Source organism: Pecten maximus, chromosome 13 (assembly GCF_902652985.1).
Source record: "Pecten maximus chromosome 13, xPecMax1.1, whole genome shotgun sequence".
NCBI classification, from domain to species: Eukaryota; Metazoa; Mollusca; class Bivalvia; order Pectinida; family Pectinidae; genus Pecten; species Pecten maximus.
The window spans coordinates 33,772,688-33,794,257 of NC_047027.1; the positions used below are offsets into that span (position 1 = coordinate 33,772,688).

At 34.7% G+C, this 21,570-nt stretch overlaps 1 protein-coding gene across 1 annotated transcript; it reads left to right on the forward strand.

Annotated features, from left to right (window-relative positions):
- Positions 1–266: 266 nt before the first annotated feature.
- On the forward strand, positions 267–20,248 carry LOC117340889 (cell surface hyaluronidase-like). The gene is made up of 26 exons (XM_033902670.1): positions 267–411; positions 1,267–1,486; positions 1,767–1,936; positions 2,574–2,718; positions 3,073–3,252; positions 3,792–4,010; positions 4,500–4,604; positions 5,105–5,277; positions 5,659–5,731; positions 6,379–6,515; positions 6,718–6,848; positions 8,064–8,133; positions 8,684–8,815; positions 9,133–9,265; positions 10,351–10,411; positions 10,845–10,880; positions 11,258–11,392; positions 12,478–12,661; positions 12,924–13,136; positions 13,683–13,885; positions 15,481–15,651; positions 16,507–16,666; positions 17,383–17,451; positions 17,985–18,078; positions 19,261–19,384; positions 20,050–20,248. The coding sequence occupies exons 1-26, from the start codon at positions 283–285 to the stop codon at positions 20,108–20,110; spliced, it is 3,528 nt and encodes a 1,175-aa protein (XP_033758561.1). The 5' UTR covers positions 267–282; the 3' UTR covers positions 20,111–20,248.
- Positions 20,249–21,570: the final 1,322 nt, after the last annotated feature.

Genomic DNA, 21,570 nt, shown 5'->3' on the forward strand with positions numbered 1-21,570 from the left:
ACTTTACGGCCCACACCTAATTGTTTTTCCTTCGCCAAGTAAATTACCTTACGGCCCACACCTAATTGTTTTTTCATTGTCAGGTGAATTACCTTACGGCCCACACGTAATTGTTTCTCCTTTGTCAGGTAAATGCCTTACAGCCCACACCTTATTGTTTCTCCTTTGTCAGGTGAATTACCTTACAGCCCACATCGAATTGTTTTTTTTCTATGCCAGGTAAATTGCCATATGACCCACACCTAGTGGTGTTTTATCTTTTGCAGTTTTGCTGTGGAAACCATGAGGGTAAACTGTTACCTGCGGACAGTAACTGTCGCTTTGTTTCTGACGTCAGCACAAGCTTCTTGTCCTCATGAAGATCCGGCATTGTTGAAATGGAGCGAGCCGTCTACATGGCCAAATAATCAAGTAAGATACTTAGAACAACAGTAATAGCGGACGAAAAATCCTAATAATCTCTTATTTCAAAACGTTGTGGTTATACAAATTCTAGCGATAACGTTTTGATGCTTTTAAATGGTGACATAATTCCGCTAAATTATTACTCAATGTGGTCATTCAGCAATTGTACAAAAAAAACCCAACAACAAACAAAAAACAAAAAAAAAAACTAAAATTGTTATATGCAATGCTGAAATACGTTTTCTAATTGAAGTATAAGTAAAGAAAAGACAAAACCGAGGACGTGAATTTACTTCGTGAAAAACAGAAATTCGTGTCAAGCAGATTCGTCGCAAGAAATTTTTACTGTAATTACATTTATTCACGATTCTAACGTATCCCATGATTTCATCCTATCAGCTGTCTCATTGGGCAATATATATATACATGTATATTCAATTAATATTTTCAATGTTGATAATATTTATAATGTTCGTACGCGTACCAAGTTAATATAAAGTATCAACGATACAAAATTATAAAATAAAAAGCAATTTCTTTTTGTCACGATTCGACATTTTACGTTTTACATATAAAAGCTATATTTGTGTAAGGTTTATGGTTAAATCAAACCAATACCTGAACTTGGATCAACATTTATAACTTAACTGATTAACTTCATTAAAACAAATTCAAATAAAATAAAAAATATATATAGATAAAAATGAGTAAACAGACATATATAACCCTTTTAGGGCCTTCATTGTTCGTTGAACAAAACAAAAAATCCCTATATAGAAAAGCATTGTTGGGTAAAAGAAGTGCAATTTAATCATGCCGATGTATTCAAATGAACGGAACGGTTTCTGTATGATATTACAGGTTCCTTCGCTTGGTGACGATGTTTACGTCTCTGGTGACGTGTTGCTCGATGTGTCGCCTCCGGAACTGAGAAGCGTGAACGTGGAGGCTGGTGCAACTCTCGTCTGGAGTCCAAATGGGGATTATCACGTGACTACGAAATTCATCCACGTCAAAGGCGCCTTCCATATTGGATCCGAGACTTGTCCATTTGAAGCAAACGCTCGAATAACTTTAACAGGTGAAGCTCAATTATGTTTTACTAAGATAGACACAGGTGAATAAGCATTCATACATATACAGGATTTAACTGCTGTAGTCATAGTAATAATAGAACTATTACGTTGGCCATAAATTATCATTATAGGTATTTTCTTTTCCTTTGGAACATCTGGTTCAGCAATAGAATTGCTTGATAATGATGAAAGTGGACAAATTATGGGAGTAACATCTTGCAAACTTCCTTCGACAACAGTTAGAACTAAATAATTAAATTATATATTTTCATCTTTCAAATTTAGGCGACCGTAAGGAATATTCAATGCCAAATTTCGGTGCGAAGTTTATTGGGGTTGACAATGGAGCCACCTTAGAGATTCACGGCAGGAAGAAGCTTGGATGGACTAAATTAGAGCAAACAGTTCCTCGTCTTAATAAAACCAACGGCTTAGTGTATACCAGTCTCGATGTAGTAAGTCGCCTAAATGTGCGATACTCCAGTGGTTACTTTCACTTTCGCTCTCTGTACACCATCCGCAATATTCCAGGGGTTAAGTTCACTTCCTCTATCTAAAACACATTCTCAAAGCTTTAGTGGTTACGCTCACTTTCGCTCTGTACACCATTCTCAATATTCCAGGGGTTACGTCCACTTTCCCTTTCTGTACCAATCCTTTACTCCAGTAGGGACGTTCACTTGTGCTCTTTAGCAGAATCTACGGTAATTCAATTGATGTCAGGAAAAGAGCCTGAGCAATGGCGAAGCAGATGCATATATTTTGAAGATAGCAGATGAGCGATATTCAAGTTCAAAGACAGTGAAATAAGCTTATATTAAAACTAGCCTTAAAATATACAAGGTGACAGCGACTGAGTCTTTAATTTTGCCAAAATATATCAGGGAAGGAGAGAGCGAAAGTGACCGTTACCACTGAAGAATCAAGGATGATCCTCGTATTTTCGTCTCGTATTAAAACAATGGTATTCATTTAAGGTCGAGCATGAACACAATGTAAAATAGCAAGAACAATACACAAAATAAATACATTGTACGAACTACAATAAAAAACCATTACCCGAGACAAATATTTTTATCTTTTTCCCAACAGGGAAGAAGACAAAATCGGGAGGGACTTGGTATGTATGTATTCAACCCTGACGGAACGTTGTTCAGACTTGAAATCCTCTCTACAAGTAGCAAGATGATAGGTGACGCTGATTTAATCATCAACAAGGTCATCAATTTTTTGACAGGTAAGTTTATAAAAAAATGTTTGCTGCATATTTGTTCACATAATAATTCATAATTGAAGACACCTTAATATCGAGTTGCACATTAAATTATATATATATATCGATGCATATTAAGATATTGGAATGCTTCTTGCGAAGGAATTGACATTTACAGATATATTATCAACATATAAGGTTCATATCTAATGCATTGTATGGCGTTCAAAAACGACATAAGTGATCAATACAGGTTGGTTTTGTTATACAAAGTTTTTTTATGGATACAATAACCTGTTGTTAAGGCTGTCATTTAAGACAGGTTAACCTGGTTAGAAACATTAGTTAGTTAGTGTTAGGTATATATATATATTGCAGGAACTCCCGATGGCAAAGTGATCCTGATAGCGGTTCAGCATACACTAGTGACCAGGCCCCAGACCCATGATCTGTCAAAGATCTTTGACGCTATAGAAACAGTCGCAGGCATTGCTAATGGTGACAGTAAGATACGAGATGTAGGACCACTCGACGCTTACGCACTGGCTACTGTAATGGGTAGGATATATATTGTAAACTTATATATCCGGTGAAATAATTTTATCCGTCAAAAAGTCCACATATTTACCAGACACAAACTGTGTGATGTCTGGATTTTTATCAATTTCTCTTTGGTTAACATGGATCATGTACGGAAAAGGGCTATTAGGAGTCAGACAAGTGTATAATGTTCCATTACGTTCCATGTTTCATGCGTCGAATGTATCACAAGTCCCCAATCATGAACAGTTCTGGTATATAATCATTACTTTACCGTACATAGAGAAACATACCGTAATGACGTCTTTCGATTTCTTTATAAATATAAGGATTTTAGTCTTTTCAAACTTCTTATAAGTGATCCAAATTCATGTAAGTCATTTTTAGTTTAACTTGATGTTGGGCATCCTTAATTCTATACAGGTGATCCAAGTTCCACGTATGCCATTTTTAATTCATTTTGATGTTGTGAATCCTTAATTCTATACAGGTGATCCAAGTTCTACTACATGAGTCACCTTCATTTTTTGATGCTGTGCATCCTTAATTTTATACAGGTGATCCAAGTTCTACTTGTGAGTCAATGTCTCATATGAGTCACCTTAAACAGACTGCCACAGCTTCTGTGAACGTTGGTGATCTAACCATGATAGCTACCAGTAGGACAAAAGCAATTTCAGCGAAATGGAACGACTTAATTGAGTTTCAAGTTGTGGAGAAAAGTGCAAGCTCTATTATCTTAAATTTAATTGATGACGTCACCACGTGGAAGGAAGGTAAATCTGGAAATTAGAAAAGGATGACAATATATATTTATAACAATGCATATTTATAATGGCTGTTCTTATTAGAGGCCTTGTCTAACATATTGGTATATTTCAGTTGAAGAATCGTCAATATACGTGTTCCTTCTATAGAATAAATGACAGATTCTTGAATATACGGGTGATCAACTAATTATTTCTTGTCCACTTAAACACTCATTGACCAATGTATACATATAGAAATCAACTATTATAGATTTTTTCCATAACCCAATATTGTACTTTTTAGATTCAACAATTCATCATTTACTTAAAATGTTCACTACAAATGCCTCTTTTGTCCCTTAATTAAATTAACTGAAATAATAATAATAATAATGAAAAAAAAAACAAAAAAAAAAATGAATTCCATATATCAAGTTTCCGGTAAATCTATTAATTTATTCATGCAAATGTATTTAAACATGTATTATATCGGTATGTTTATAAAACGTGTTACAGGTGATCGACTGCTGTTGACTTCGACTGATTACGACATGGAAAAGGCTGAGGAGACTACAGTTCTCGGTTGTAACGAATGTACAGACAAACAGGTTAAAGTGTCACGTGAGTCTGAAAGTGTCATTGTCGTATCTTAGCAACGGTTTACAATACCACATAAATAACATTTTTTTTTTTCATTTTACTTCATCGGAAAAAAGCTCAAAGCATGATATCTTAGAATCCACAAAACACCCGTTTGGGTTAATGAGTTCTGAATTTGTAACGAACCATTTGAATGATTCAATGTGGAATACGTGCATGCATGAAACTAAAATAGACTCTCATGCTGTGATAATGTTTATCCTACATCGTCGAAGAAAACGAGCTACACATAATTACTAGCAAAGCAAATTGAAACAAACCTGAAAATAAAACATTAACAAAAATATTAATTCTTATAATCAATAATAATTATCATATCTAATGGAAATATCCACGGAAAGTAAGCATTTAATAGTATACTATGTATCACGTATTTACGGAATATATTGTTGTTTTGTATATTTATTTACAAACATTTATCAAAATACCATTTATCTTGTTATGAAATAAAATGTTTGCAGTTCTGCCTAAATTTATGCATTTTGGTGAAATCGACACCAATATTGACATGAGAGGAGAGGTGGCGCTTCTGTCGAGGAATATCATCATAGAGGGCGCTGTAAATAGCTTCTGTCCAAGTGTAAACGAAAACTGCAAAACATACAACTACGACACATTTGGTGGTCATATCAAGGTAGAATATCGGCATAGCTTATTTATCAAAAATTGACAGTGATGGCTCGGAAGTTATGATGTTTATATATCTTATTGATACACAAAGACAGGGTAGAATATCAACATGTCTTATTTGTAAACAATAACTCGCCCGCTTGGTATTGAGAAGACAGGATATGAACATACCTTGCCTACACACAGTTTAATATGTTCCCAATGATACCGAAACGAGTGTAACATTTTATTTACCGCAATTCATACTTTTACAAATTTTTATGTAAGCTGATTTAATTCCCTATATAAATTCTTATGAACCGGTACTTTTTTCCAAAGGGTAAAATTTAATTAAATTGAATTATTTATTCTAAGCATAAAATAATATTATACTATTTATTTTCAGGCAATTAAAGGTTTTGTGAATATGCATATAGAAGGAGCTGAATTACGTAACATGGGGAAACAGACCGACCTCGGTAAGACCTGTACAAATCGCTTTTAAGCAGAATAATGATTGACTTAGAATTTCAAGTTAATGAAGCTATCTATGTAACTTAATCATACGGAGTCTCATATAGAAATATCAGTGATTGGACATAGTGATGAACCTGTATGATCTGAGCGCTATAGATAGTGATGAACCTGTATGATCTGAGCGTTATAGATAGTGATGAACCTGTATGATCTGAGCGCTATAGATAGTGATGAACCTGTATGATCTGAGCGCTATAGATAGTGTTTCAATGACAGATTTGAGCATTATCTAATTACTTGCGTGCTAAATACTTTCATCAGATCTTTACATATGATTGGAAGTGTAACAGATTAGTGCAAAATAAATGGAAATGTCCTAGATACGTTAAGATGAATTATGTATATAATTTTATTACCAAGAATGATAAATATCCCTTCAATGATTCAAGTAATAAATTCCGTCCTTATTTCTATTTTTCGAGATAGCGATGATTGAATTTACATTGAGAGAATTATGATATTTTCTGTATGTTACAAATGAGCTATGATTTAACATATATTGTGAGAATTATGATATTTTCTGCATATTTCAAATTAGCTATAATTTAATATATATTGGAAGAATTATGATATTTTCTGTATGTTTCAGGGAATTATCCAATCCACTTCCACATGTGTGAAGACGTTGACGGGGACGATTACCCCAATCCACCATATATCAGAGAAAATGCGATCCACCATACATTTGCCAGATGTTTAACAATCCATGGAACACATGGAGTGATGGTATGATGATATCGGATGTTGAATACCGAAATGTATTCATTTTGAAGCCCTCATTTAACTCAGCCGTGTATCACAGATTAACGCTTTACTGAATTGCTGAAATATTTGTGAGAAGTTAATTTGTATTCATAAAGTTTGAAGTTCCTGGGTAATCTGAATAAATAAATATTATTGAATTAATGTATATATTATGTTTTGATAGGTAATGGACAACGTTGCTTACGAGTCGATAGGGCATTGCTACTTCCTTGAAGATGGCGGAGAAAAGAGAACAGTCTTCGATGGCAATTTGGGTGCAAACACTCGTCCTGGCAGTCTTATACCATTGGATAGGTACTTACAACCTTATATTTATATTTGCGTGGCATTGTAACTATATAGTATGATTGAGAGCTGTGACGTTCATGTTCGTTTAAACACCATGCGTCACGCGACACAATTCTCAACGTATTTATACAACACAGACCGGAACTACAATTTACTCAATGTAAAAAACATTGTTAAAAATAGATTTTAACGAGGAATTATTTTGTCTACATTAATTATAATGAAAATATGTCATGTGCGCATCATATTGATAATGAAATGTTTAACAAAATTGAAGTGTTTATTAAATTTTCCATGAACTATTTTGTTTGCGAATCAGCAAGACGACCTTGTTCCAGCTGTTCCTTCTATTGACCAGAATTGTTTTGACTTTCAGTAAGGCGGGAATCAGGAATTTAAGATATGATCTTGTATCTAAAATCATTTAAAAAAATTGGAATGTAAATATATGCACTGAACTGTTTTAGTATGGTAATTATGATATATTTGAACGCCAGAGTTTTGCAAGCATACGCATTATGTTGTTTGCCCTGCAAAGCTCTGGCGTTCAAATAGATCAAAAATACCATACAAAAACAGACAATGATTAAATGAAATATTTTATGGACATCGTTTTGGTGATATATTTGACCGAGCTTATAATCAGATACCAAGCATATGAAGGGAACAACATAGTAATAATAGCATGTTGTAGATATTCATATAGTCAAGAAATGTTATTATACCCTAAGGTTTGCCTAACTTGCTTGCCACATTTTAGTTCTGACACACTACAGAATATACATGTGTTAAACTTTTTTTTTTGACGTTCAATATTTAACATTTTATTAAATTATTAAAAGCTTGGGCATCATCTACATTTAAATATCTATCTCAACCTATTTTGAGTTTCATCCACCCCCCCCCCCCCGTATATATATCAACTCTTAAGGCACTAACGAGTTTTTTTAAAGATGAAGCATCAGAAGCTAAAATAATGTTGACTCTTCTGTATGTAACTCTATTTTTTGAGCTGTGCTAATACCTTGCGTATCTTTTAAACTGTCTCTATTTTATCCAACACTAGATTTGTATTGAAAGGTGCTAATATGATATTTAAATAGATAGCCGAAACAACATTTCAATAGTCAAATATCAAGGCATTTTCTATAACCACAAAGGTAAGTGTTAGATGAAATAAAATACAATGTTTATCAAAGTCACGTGTCTTCCTGATTACAGACGGCCAACCACCTTCTGGATAACTAATCCTCAGACAACCTTCAGAAATAACGTTGCGGCGGGAAGTATGGTAAATAGTAGCGATGGTCAGTTTCAAACTGAGTAGAAAATAATACAATTGTGAAACTATTACGATAACCGAAATATCTTAAATATGTGTTAATCATAAATGCGTGTAAGTCTAAACAAAATGTGCTATTATAATATTTATTTAGGTATTTGCGATATAGGCAGAAACAAATTCCAAACCTAAAGACTGTATGATGAATGAATTTATCAATCTAACAATGACACTTTCTTGAAATCCTTTTCAGGTTTTTTTTTTTTTTTTTATAGTTTTTTCGTTAATATTCCCTTAAGCTATGCTTATTAACGACGCTACTTTTGTTATTTTTGAACAAGATTTACAAAATGACCCTTCCGGTCATTGTCTTTCATTCTTCCAGCGGTCTTATTTTGTTCTTCTCTCGATAGAGTCCAGTCAGATGACCTCATTTTAAAAAAGAAACTCTTTCAGGAGAAGGTTTTTGTCCTCAGTTTTTTTTAACCTCTGTTTTTACTCATTTTTAAATGTGTTTCATTAAACAATTGATAACAAACCTAAATATGTTTAATTAAAGGGTCTAGGGATTTGGTTTATCTTTCCTGATCTACCTCTCGGTCCGTCAGCAGACAAAGGCTTTATGAAGATGTTTGAAGCGCGTTATACGGCAATCACCGAGTTTACCAATAATGTGGCACATTCAAACAAGGTAAGATCGCGGAATGAAAACCTGCATATGGCATTGCAATGTTTTACGGAGAATTACTTAGATATGTATATCAATTTCGGATTACGTCATGATTTCGGCACGGACATCGTTCTATTGATATACCACTCAGATTTCGTTTATAAACGTGTGGCGCCAGCTCAATTGTAAATATATTGCAACGAATAGCGCAACAATCCTCGAGGAAATATTTGGTTGCCAACGACACATGTTATGAGAATGAAATATGACTATTTCAGAAGAATGTGCACATGTATTGTAGCTTACCTCCTTCAATTAAATACGTTTATGCGTTGTAGAATGGTCTCTTCATTGATGACCGGATAGATTTAGTCACGGAGGAGATCGATTCCTGTAACAGATATGAACCGAAGGAAGACCCCTCTGATCGGTCATCTGCGGACAAGAATGTCATAATTGACCGCCTTACTGGTGAGTTTGGAATGTACGAGTTGATAGTGAATGATAATCTTTGGTGAAAAAGTATGGTATCACGACTTGCCCGCATCGTAGATTGTTACGATTGGATTCTTTGGGACTTCCACGATGTGTGTCGTTCCCTTGCATCTCATGTTTTAGTTCTTGCATCCTATTACACCAGGTCAGGGTATGATCATGCTATTCTTGTTTGCTTCCCACAGATAATAAAATGTACTATTTTATGAACACAACACTGCACTATATTTTAACATGTGTTTAAGCTCAATGCGATTTACAGTTAGATACAGTAGAACCAAAATGAATCACACTGTATCATAAGACTGTTTAGTCCTTCTAGGATCGTCAATGATGTTAGGGATATTATACAACTGTTTAGTCCTTCTAGGACTCGTCAGTGATGTTATGGATACTATACAGCTGTTTAGTCCTTCTAGGACTCGTCAGTGATGTTAGGGACATCATACAGCTGTTTAGTCCTTCTAGGACTCGTCAGTGATGTTAGGGACATCATACAGCTGTTTAGTCCTTCTAGGACTCGTCAGTGATGTTAGGGACATCATACAGCTGTTTAGTCCTTCTAGGACTCGTCAGTGATGTTAGGGACATCATACAGCTGTTTAGTCCTTCTAGGACTCGTCAGTGATGTTAGGGACATCATACAGCTGTTTAGTCCTTCTAGGACTTGTCATTGATGTTAGGGCCATCATACAGCTGTTTAGTCCTTCTAGGACTCGTCAGTGATGTTAGGGACATCATACAGCTGTTCAGTCCTTCTAGGACTCGTCTGTGATGTAATGGACATCATACAGCTGTTTAGTAATTCTAAGACTCGTCAGTGACGCAATGGCCATAAGGTGAGCATATGAGGTGACTAAAAACTCAAAATATATCAAAAGAAAAAACGGGGAGGTGCAAAAATAAAATAACTTTCCCAATATTCAATGTTTATATTGATATTAATTTATTTAGAAATTACTTTGTTACATATTTTTCTCGTTTTATCGATTTTAAAATAAAATTTCTGTTTTGTTCAATTGAGTTATCATGATATTTATCGGCTTGTTGTTTATTTCCAGCATATAACAACAGAGATAATGCTTGGCTAAGAGGAGGTTACATCACGCTCTCGAAAGCATCGTAAGTTCACTCGCCCATCGTAACATTTTCTCACAAAAATACTTTTATTTAGATTTGCAACTTCCTGGAGCCAACTGGGTCTGCTCTTTTTATGTATTATATTGTCAACTTTCAGATTTCATACTATTTTTATTAGTACACTGAAACTATGCCATAACAATTCATTCATTGCTATCACTTTTTAACACCGATTACCGTCGATAAGAAATCAAAAGCAAAAATGATGTAACCTACCTAATCATAGATGTATATGCGTAGTAATTTAATTGTGAGGTATATTTTCCTCCATTGTCGAATCACGACTCAATATCCGTGACTTTTCTCAAACATATTTATCTGTGCGACTGCTCTTTTATTTCTCTTTTGAACCGGATTTGTTTTTTTCTGCCAATATTACAATCTACTTACTTCTATGAATTATATGTACTTGAAGGTTGGGAGGCAGCTTGACATCCATGCTTTTTGCAAGGTAGGTAATTATCGCAGAAATCTCAAGTGTATGTGATGTAAGTATACATTATATTAATGAAAAGAAAGTTTTGACTTCGCCGTTACACATGTATAACAGTAATGTGAGTCACATTTCAAAATACAGTATTTTGTAATATGGACTAAAAATAGCTTTATTAATTTATTTTACATTCTATTTCTTTGATGAAAACAATAAATGCTCATCTGAGTGACCTATTGAATGGCATACACACTAAAGCCAAATTTTATCATAGATATACTCATCAGGGTGAAATAAATAAATAAGGATGTTATTGCAAGTCGCCCGCTATAGCTTAAATATCAGTGTTTGCATTTTTATTTTCATTATACTTAGTACTCCGTATATTTGTTAAGGAACTCAAGGCAAGAACAATTCATGGAAAAAAGTGTAATCGTTGGTGAAACTAGAAATACTGGTGATCCGACACGAGCGAACGGGAAAGATGGTTGGAAGAATTTCCCTCGATCTATACCAAATACTAATAACTAGTAAGTATACACATGTATATACTTCAGAAGATAGTAATTAATCGTTAAAAGTCATTCGCTTTTTCAGAGCACAGTGTGACAAGTGTCTCGCAATATTCACAGTTCTAAATAGTAAAGAGTGTTTAATACTAACATTCTTGACGGTTGAAATTCCTCCCTATATGCCATAGTTGTGTTATATTACAAAAAGCTTTGAAAATATCACATTTTTATGTTATGGAGTCTTAATACAAAAAACTGGGGTGCTCTCATCGCGTACTGGTTTATAATGAGAGGACACTCTGTTTTGAAAATCCGCTTTCAATGACGGCCTCTTTTCTCTTAGAAATTATTACACCGCTGAATCAGCCAATCAAAAGCGACATTACAAACGGCGATGACATTTTTTACGTTATGAGCTGATAACAATTTTTGAGCCAATGAAAACTCCTGTTGGAAGCAGGATGGTCGATTAACTGGGAAAATGATGTTATGTTTTTTATTCAGTAGTATATTGCAATAAATGATTTTGAATTGTTTATCTATTGTTTCAAACTCGTACATTTATGTATATATACATAGTCATTTGTTCGTTGAGGATATCTCAACATGCATTTAATATTTGTTCAATTCGAGCAACATCAATGTCATTTATATGTGAACTGCTAGGTACAAAGTATTTATTAGAGAATCTACTTACTCTATCAGCAATAGTTTCAAAAATCCAGGTAACACAATTCAAATGCATGTTTCGTTAATGATACGTAAAAAAAATGAGAAATATAATAAATCTCATCTTTCATCCGACGTAACTGTGTGAATCTCTGAGTTAATATTTTATTGGTATTCCTGTTGGCAAACGCTTGCGATAATTAAATTTCGTACAATATAGCTTTGTAATCAACAGATGGATGTGGATAACGTTTCCCCAAAGGACTCAAATGATTTACCTGGGACTCCCGCAGGGTGTTAATTTTTGTATTCGATATGGTAATCACTGCGAACATAACAAATCCCACAAATTGTATTGAAATTCAAATTCACTCATTGTCGATAGAAACTGGTATTTAGTTTTAAAATTGTTGGGTTTTCCATTCTTTTTGTAGCAATTTTCCTTTACAAGGATTTGGTTTCTATGATGGCCCTGTTTTCATATCCGATTCCTTTTTCGACAAATATACCGACAACGAGGTCCGCAAAGCTGGGGCAATCGGCTTCAAACGATTTAATTCAGCTTCCAGCTCCACTTTGAGCGGAGCAGCAAATATTCACTTCGGATTTCCAGATGGGGTAAGTTTAAGCTTTAAAGAACATATTATTTCTAGGACTGAAATTGGATTTATAGCTCTCATTTGATTAAAACCACGTGACAAATGACCTAACAATTGACCACTTAAATTAACATTTTATTTCATTTAAACGGAGACTTATTATGAATTGATTGGATAATCTGTAGATTAATGTGATTTATCAATTAAAATACCTACTCATTCAGTCAGAACATTTTCTGATTTACTGATTTACTTATCAAACAAGTATCTTCCGATTTAAGCTGTCAGGAAACCGAGCCTATGATGGAAACAGCAGTGTGTTTGGTTTCGGTGACCTTGACGGTGACCTTGCTGCCACATTTAGAGACAATGACGGCTCTGTAACTACGATACCCGGAAGTACTGTTGTGAAACCCTTCTCATTCGTGACAACGCCTGATTGTATTATGAAGTCAGCATGGAACCTGATGATATGTCCTTATAAATACATGACGGTATTTATATATATCTATATGCAGTATTTTCATTGGCTTAAAATTTATGTTATCAGTCCATATTGTAATGACGTCACCGTCTGTAACGTAGCTTTTGAATGGCTGATACATCGGCGTATTAATTTCTACGAGAAAAGAGTTCGTCATTAAAAGTGTTTTTTTTCACACAATTTTAGCACATAACTGAATATGAACATATTCGATCAATTAGTACAACTTCAACAAGCACAACCAAAATTTAAAGAAATTGGTTTACCTCGATAAACGCTGTATCAAGATAACCGCAAAATTACGTAGGTTTATAGTTATCGTTTGAAAGGAATAAGTTTATGTCACAGCGTCAGATATATCTTAACTCAGCCATTCGAGGGTAAAAAGTCTTTCCCTAATAATCAGGTGTTGCTTTTTTTCTTTACTCCTCAATATTAATTACATAGTATGTAAAAAATCTAATGCTTTACCATGATACAACTAAATAATATATGGCAAGAGAATGTTGATGTCAATATCGCTGCTATCCCGAATAATAAATTGTCTGTGTTGTAGCTTCGTTGCCAGGATACATCGCCGGCTAAAACAGACATGAGGGTGATCTTTATTCGAGATGATCTTCCAGACTCTCCTTGGCATTCGACTGAATCCCATTTCCGTGCATATCCATTGATAGGTGGAGGAAAATACAGTTACTCTATATACTGGCCGGAAAAGGCGCCATCTGAGTTCATGCTTATCCCTAAGGATCTGGAAAAGTAAGCTCTATATGTTAATGAATCACTTTCTAAATTCGTGAAGGTGACATAACTGTATAATGTAGTTATAAAATTTCACGGGGCATTATTTCCAATATTTTCAACTTCTTGTCAACAAATTGCGATTCGATTTGATAACATCAATATCTGTATTAAAAGACAACTGGTTGTGTGAAATAATTTGGTTTTGAGGGTATGATCTTGGCAATCTAATTAAAATATAGATGGTCATTCTCACTATGTAGTGAGAATGACCATCTAGATTTTAATTAGATTGTGATCTTGGAACAGTAACGGCATTGCAGCAAATGCCAGTTTTCACTATAATTCCATGTTTTTGCCAAAATTCCTATTGTTTATCGAATCCAAGATTTACCCACATTTTTACTAGTTTTTCAGGTTCATTTTAATGTTCACATGCCATTGTTTCTAGGGCCAATTTGACTCTTCACCTTTCAAGAGGCTAATAGTTTGAGTTTTTTCCAAGTGGAACCTAGTTCCTCGTTATTTAGTTTCTCTCTCCTCGCACAACCATGACTTGTAAACATTGAACAATTGAACGTTTGTTAGATTGTATTTATTGCCAATATAAATGCAGTATGGGTGACAGATAAATATAGAATGTCGCCCTTTATGAGGGAATGGGACACTGTGTTGCCAGACGTAAATAATCTGCAGTAAACATGTCTATATTTTAAGTTTAAACTACGTTTGATTTTGTCAACCTCCATGTCCATAACAATGTATATGTAACATATAAATTATACAAAAAAGGAATTAGAAACAAGTGTCAAGACACTTATATAAATCTGATACCTATATATATAGGTTGACGTTGCATAACAGCATAGACATGATAAAACACGACATCGTATCATAATGACAATGGAGTCTAATGTGAAAACATCTGTTGGAATTTTATCAAATAATTAAATACATTGTAGTTAATAAAAAGGGAGAAAAATATTTGCTTGTATTAATCAATATTCATTGACACTGAATAAAGCGAAATTTAATTCCCCTCCAATATTACCACCTTAACAGTATATGTTGCTTTCAGTTTATAAATTTGTCAAAATATAATTAGTTTCATTGATATATCGATATTCTCTTGCTCAACCATTTTGCTTATTTTATCTTGTGACATTTTGAGTTTTCCCGATGTTAACTCCTTTCAATATTTTCTTGTAATCGTTATATCGAATTATTTTTAAATATGGGTATTCAGAATTTTTCCGTTGAATTAAAAATGTCCTGCTATCGATTTCCACAACAACATTAGACAATGTTGCGACGAAATCGAGTGTGCGTTACAAGAATTGGCTAGCCCAGGAAATTGATAGCGTGTAACGCATGTGATGTTATTGATAAATGTAAAAGAATAACAACGCCCCACACATGTACAAATGATATCAACATTTCAATAATTATATTACAAGTGATAGCGGATTAATTATTGAGCCAGTCAATTCCAGTCTATGATATTCCAAGGTACATTATGAATACAGCTGTCGAGATCTGATTTGCTTAGTTTTTAAATTACCTCCTCATCATATTAAAACATCATTTGTCTACACTGACAACATAATTTACAGAGGGCACCCTGTTCGGGTCGGTGTGTGTCTGCCACTTGACGCCACAATCAATCTGAAGTCATGGTATCCGAAGAGAGCGGTAGGTTTAAGTCAGTGGACGGAAGTGGACAGTGTCCAGGACATTGATGACGATACCGTGGGTGGTCAATATTACCGTAATAGAACATCCGGGTAAGTCAGCGTAATATTACCGTAATAGAACATCCGGGTAAGTCAGCGTAATATTACCGTAATAGAACATCCGGGTAAGTCAGCGTAATATTACCGTAATAGAACATCCGGGTAAGTCAGCGTAAATATTACCGTAATAGAACATCCGGGTAAGTCAGCGTTCATCTTGCATAATAATTTTATAACAATTTCAATTCATTTTTAACGAAACTTTCATCAAAATGGCATATAATGTAGCTTTCACACTTCTGCCTCCAGGCAATATCTATTAAAGCAATGCAATGTACACATTCGTGAAGGGGTAGTACTTGATGTGAGCAAATTATTAAGAATTATATAAATATTTGAATCATAAAAAATCAATAGTTGATGCACGCAAATTATTAAAAATGATATAAATATTTGAATAATAAAATATCAATAAGTACGCCTATGTACCTAAAACTTACATATTAAATAATGTATTTTTAAGCTGCAATCAGTTGAAGAATAATTGTCAACAAAATACGATTTAATCAAAGATCTTGTCTTGGCAGTCTTAATCCTTTTACCCTTACGAATATCATTCGTCTCTTCGCAACATTTTTGTGGTGAAAATGCAATGAACTAGAACTTGAGTATGGTATTAAGTTTGAACTGTGTTTTATTTGTCAATTTCTATTTAACAATATATATATATATACAACATATATACAAAAAAGCATCAGAAACAAGTGTCAAGACACTTATTTAAATCTGACACCTATATATAGATTGACGTAACATAACAGCATGTTATTAAGGCTTTGTTTTAAAAAAACATAGGCTGATACAAATTGGCTGGAAAATATATACTTTTTTACATGACTTTTACAGAATGCTTTATGTGAAACTATTTACAAATGAAGTAAGGAAGGAAGGAGACACCAATCCATGCGCTGGAAACAAATGTATGGTTATAAAAGTATATGTAAATGCAACAGACATGAGCACCGACCATTGCAGAGAGAGGGACATACCCACTCCACCAGCAAAGGTAAAATTCGATACTTCGTCGAAAGATTACAACGACATATATCTTAATATAATGTTGGTAATTTTCGATTTTAAATTTTGAATTTTACTGGAAGAATAAAATATATTTTTTGAGAATACTTTTTCTTTCATTGAATATAAAAGCAAAGTGTGATAAATATTTGGTTGTGACCCTGGTAAATACTAACCGCATTTTACCACACGGCTAGAGAGATCCTCTCTTTAGCTCGATCGGTTGAGTGTAAGACTAGTAAGCCAGAGGTCCCGGCTTGGATACCTATCGGAGGAGGCGATTTGAATTTGATTAAGCTTGTGCACTGATATATATGTTTTCACATAACAATAATCTGCTATTGGCAATTGTCCTTGAAAAATGATACACTTACTTATAGACTTAAACAGATCATGCATCATTTGAAAGAAGTTATATTTCCTGCTGTATATTGATAAAACTGAATGAAGAAATCTATCTAAGATTAGAACGTAATGTAGAAGTAGTATCAATAAAGAGATATATGTTGTGTAACGTAAAGAGACCAACAAATATAAGTTCTAGATAAGTATTAATAAAAACGAATGAAGAAATATCAGTAAACAAGCCCATGTATACGATTTCTAGATAAGTATTAATAAAAAATAAATAATGGAATATATATGAAATTATAGCGTAACCAACAAAGATATTCATTAAAGTGCCATTATTATCGTCTGTTACAGCGGTCGGTATCCACGAAGAGGGGAACTGATAATCTGTCATTTGATACATACTACAACGGACCAGAACCGGTAAGGTTGTTATTGTGGTATAACAACAATTGCTTTATACAACAACGGTAGAAACAATTACAAAGTGCATGTTAAGGGTTAGGGTTAGGGTAAGGTTAGGTTAAGGGGAAGGTTAGAGTTAGGGTAAGGTAAGGGTTATGGTCGCCGGGCTTTAGGTTAGGGGAAGGTAAGGGTTATGGTCAGGGTTTGGGTTAGGGAAAGGTTAGAGTTAGGTAAAAGTAAGGGGTATGGTCAGGGTTTGGGTTAGGGGAAGGTTAGAGTTAGGGTAAGGTAAGGGTTATGATTAGGGGTAGGGTATTCTGACTTATTTTATATTAGATACATTATACATGAAAAGTATTTTTATAGACCACGTTTATAGACTACGACTCTTCAGTGATGCAAGGAACCTCCTCCTCCTCCTCCTCGCCATTGTTCACAAATATGTCTGAGTAATCGCTAACAATGCATTGATAAAGACATGAGTATCTGCCTCTACAGAAAAGTATGAGTTGAAGTAAATGTACTCCCTATTTTCTGACCTTGTTGTACAGGACTGGGGAGCAGGCTCTACCGTTCCTTTTACCAGTAGAGATGCTATTGATGGGGGATATGGTACCTGGAGTCAGTGGGGAAGTTGTAGAACAGGTGAGTGTCACTCGGTACAAAATAACTTACTAATGATGATGATTATTTACATGTGCAGTCATTATACCACCATCTTTTGACGCGTGCCGATTTTGGCGTTATGGTGGGAATGGCGCGGGGTTTCAGTACGACAGTCATACAGGTGTGCACTTTAATAGGCCTGCTGTAAATTTAGAAGAGGTAATACCAAAATTATAATCGAAAATGGTAGATGGTCTAATATACCATGCGAAAACAGAATTTGCACTTTATGTAATTTAAGAGAAATAGGCGACCAATTTCATTATGTATTTAATTGTTATCAACAACTTATACTTAATAGCAGACGGAAATATATGTTTAGATCTTATTATGATAGACCAAATACATTATTCAATTACGTTACTCAAAATGAACTTATGTCACTGGCTAGATTTATTATTGATATAAATGATATAATTAATTCACAATACTTATGTTCATCCTAGCTGTTTACCATGTATTATTGTTATCCATTTATTAATAATCTCGTAAACAGTATAGTGCAGAGAATAATAATAAACAATTGTCATTGCCTACAATGAGCAGATGTATATCTGAAACTAATGCTGCATATACGCGTATATTGTTGATCTACGTGATTTGTATATCTTAAAGACAATGAAGTCATAGATCATATTTATGTAATACCGTTTTGTAACATTCCCGGGAGTAGAACAAAGCTACGGCAAATGAATGAAAGAAAGACGAGAGGATCCGCTGGTGGGCGGGGTAGATCATGCAGATCGAAGGGTGTTTTCTGTCTTGCTACAGTTTATTGTTTTACAGGAATACTCCTGCGGTGTTGGAATAGAAAAAAATAGACAGGAAATAGTTATCACCTCGGGAAATATTTCGGATCGACGACTTCATATTCTCAGATTTGCCGTTTCTAATCAGTAAACAGGACATTCAAAATAAAGCTAAACTAATAAATTTTAATTGTGTTATTTACCATACAAATCAAACCTAATTGTGTTATTTACAATATTATTTTTTTCCTATTTATGTTATTCACAATGTGAATCTAACCTTATCATATTTTTTACAAAATGAATCTTGCCTAATTGTGTTATTTACAATATAAATCTAACCTAATTGTGTTATTTACAATATCAATTAATCAAATTCATGTTGCTAATTACGTATCGTGTTTGGTACCAGACCTGACGTCTGTGAGGACCCGGACATGTAATGATCCTATTCCGAGGAATGGAGGGGCTAGTTGTTCCGGTCCTAGGACGGAGACCATGGATTGTGCACCTCAGTCTCCTCAACCTCCTACTGAGTGAGTCACAATGTGATAGTTATATTGTACTTCCATCTACCACAGAATTCTTCTCGGCATATAAATGAATACTTCTCACGTGAAGAAAAAGACACTTTGTTTATTTTTGTTATGTTTTTTGTTTATTCAATACAATATCCTCAGTGATTGTCGGCGATATTGTTAATTATACATTTTTTTCTGTGAATGCAATCGAAAATATGTTGCTTTAAGGTATTTTTGCGACATTAAAACATGTCGCGTAATACTATCCATCTTCTATGCCTCTGGTTTTGTTTATTTTTTTCGTTAACTTTATGATTTTTCTCTTTGCTTAACATTTTCTTTTATGCTTTCTTCCTTTCTTTGAATACAGTGTAAAAGTAATATTTGGAAAGTTCATCAAAAGATAAGCAATGATTCTATGAATGTGGAGTAAGGTGTATGTGTATGTGTGTTAGATCTTCTACAATTTTATGATACTATAATGATTATTACTTCTGAGTACAATTTTATATTATGTACTTTTACACTGTATGAAAACTTCTAAAAAATGAAAAACAAATACACAAAAATATTTTCTCACCAAAGAAAACTATTGGAAAATGTAACAATGCATACGAATAGCCCTGAGTCAGTTAGTTTGTATATTGATATTAATTGTATGTTGTTTGTTCCTTTTTAAGTGAACACAATGTGATGCCAGTTGTTCCGGGAGGACTTGTGGACGGCGACCTTCAGCTCTGAACAGATTTAACTGGATTTCTTAAAACAATTTAATTTTCTTTTCTTTATGATACATCAATGGTGTGTTATCCTATAATATGTATTTAGCAGTCTGTATAAAATAAAATATTGTACCTTCTACAAATAGTTAACTTAAAATGAGTGGCTATTTTATTTAATATTTCGATCGCTCCTACGACAGGCTAGCGTCAGGTCAGGTCCTCCATAATGTTGTACGATACGCCTGTCTAGCATTAACCAAAACGGCCTACCTTATTTACATGTAACTAGCCCGAGTTTTATCTGGCTCTGACACCATGTCTTTGTAGGCCCATTATACTAGACATGGCGTCAGGGCCAGAGGAAACTCAGGCTACATGCTTGTGTCAGGGCCAGAGAAAACTCAGGCTACATGCTGTCAGGGCCAGAGAAAACTCAGGCTACATGGTGTCAGGACCAGAGAAAACTACCTACATGGTGTCGGGGCCAGAGGAAACTCAGGCTACATGGTGTCAGGACCAGAGGAAACTCAGGCTACATGGTGTCAGGACCAGAGGAAACTCAGGCTACATGCTGTCAGGGCCAGAGAAAACTTAGGCTACATGGTGTCAGGACCAGAGAAAACTCAGGCTACATGCTGTCAGGGCCAGAGAAAACTTAGGCTACATGGTGTCAGGACCAGAGGAAACTCAGGCTACATGGTGTCAGGACCAGAGAAAACTCAGGCTACATGGTGTCGGGGCCAGAAGAATATCAGGCTACATGGTGTCGGGGCAGGAGGAAACTCATCCTTCATGGTGTCAGGGCCAGAGGAAACTCGGACTATATTTCCAGTTGCATGCTTTCCAAAACGTTTACAAACATTAAAATTGGGAAAATGATAAAAATGTGTGTACAGATCTACAGGACCTTAACACCATGTAGCCAGAGATTCATCTTAAATTATTATGTAAAATACACCTTAAATAAAGTAACTGCTGTAGTCACAGTCCAAAACGGAAATGCAATTACCAGTCAGAGGTTTAGCTCACCTGGACCGAAGGTCCGGTGAGCTTATGTCATGGCGCAGCGTCCGTCGTCCGTCCGTCCGATCCTTCGTCCGTCAACATTTGCTTCAAATCGCTACTAGTCAAAAAGTTCTTATTGGATTTTGACCAAATTTTGTCAGAAACATCCTTGGCAGAAGGGGATCCGATTTTGCATAAATGGTGACTCCGACCCCCGAGGGGCCAAAGGGGCAGGGCCAAATAGGGGAAATAGAGGTAATTCGTTTAAATCACTACTAGTCATAAAGTTATTAATGGATTTGAACCTAATTTTGTCAGAAACATCCTTGGGGGAAGGGGAACAAATTTTGCATAAATGGTGACTCTGACCCCCGAGGGGCCAAAGGGGCAGGGCTAAATAGGGGAAATAGAGGTAATGCTTTTAAATAACTACTAGTCAAAAAGTTCTTATTGGATTTTGACCAAATTTTGTCA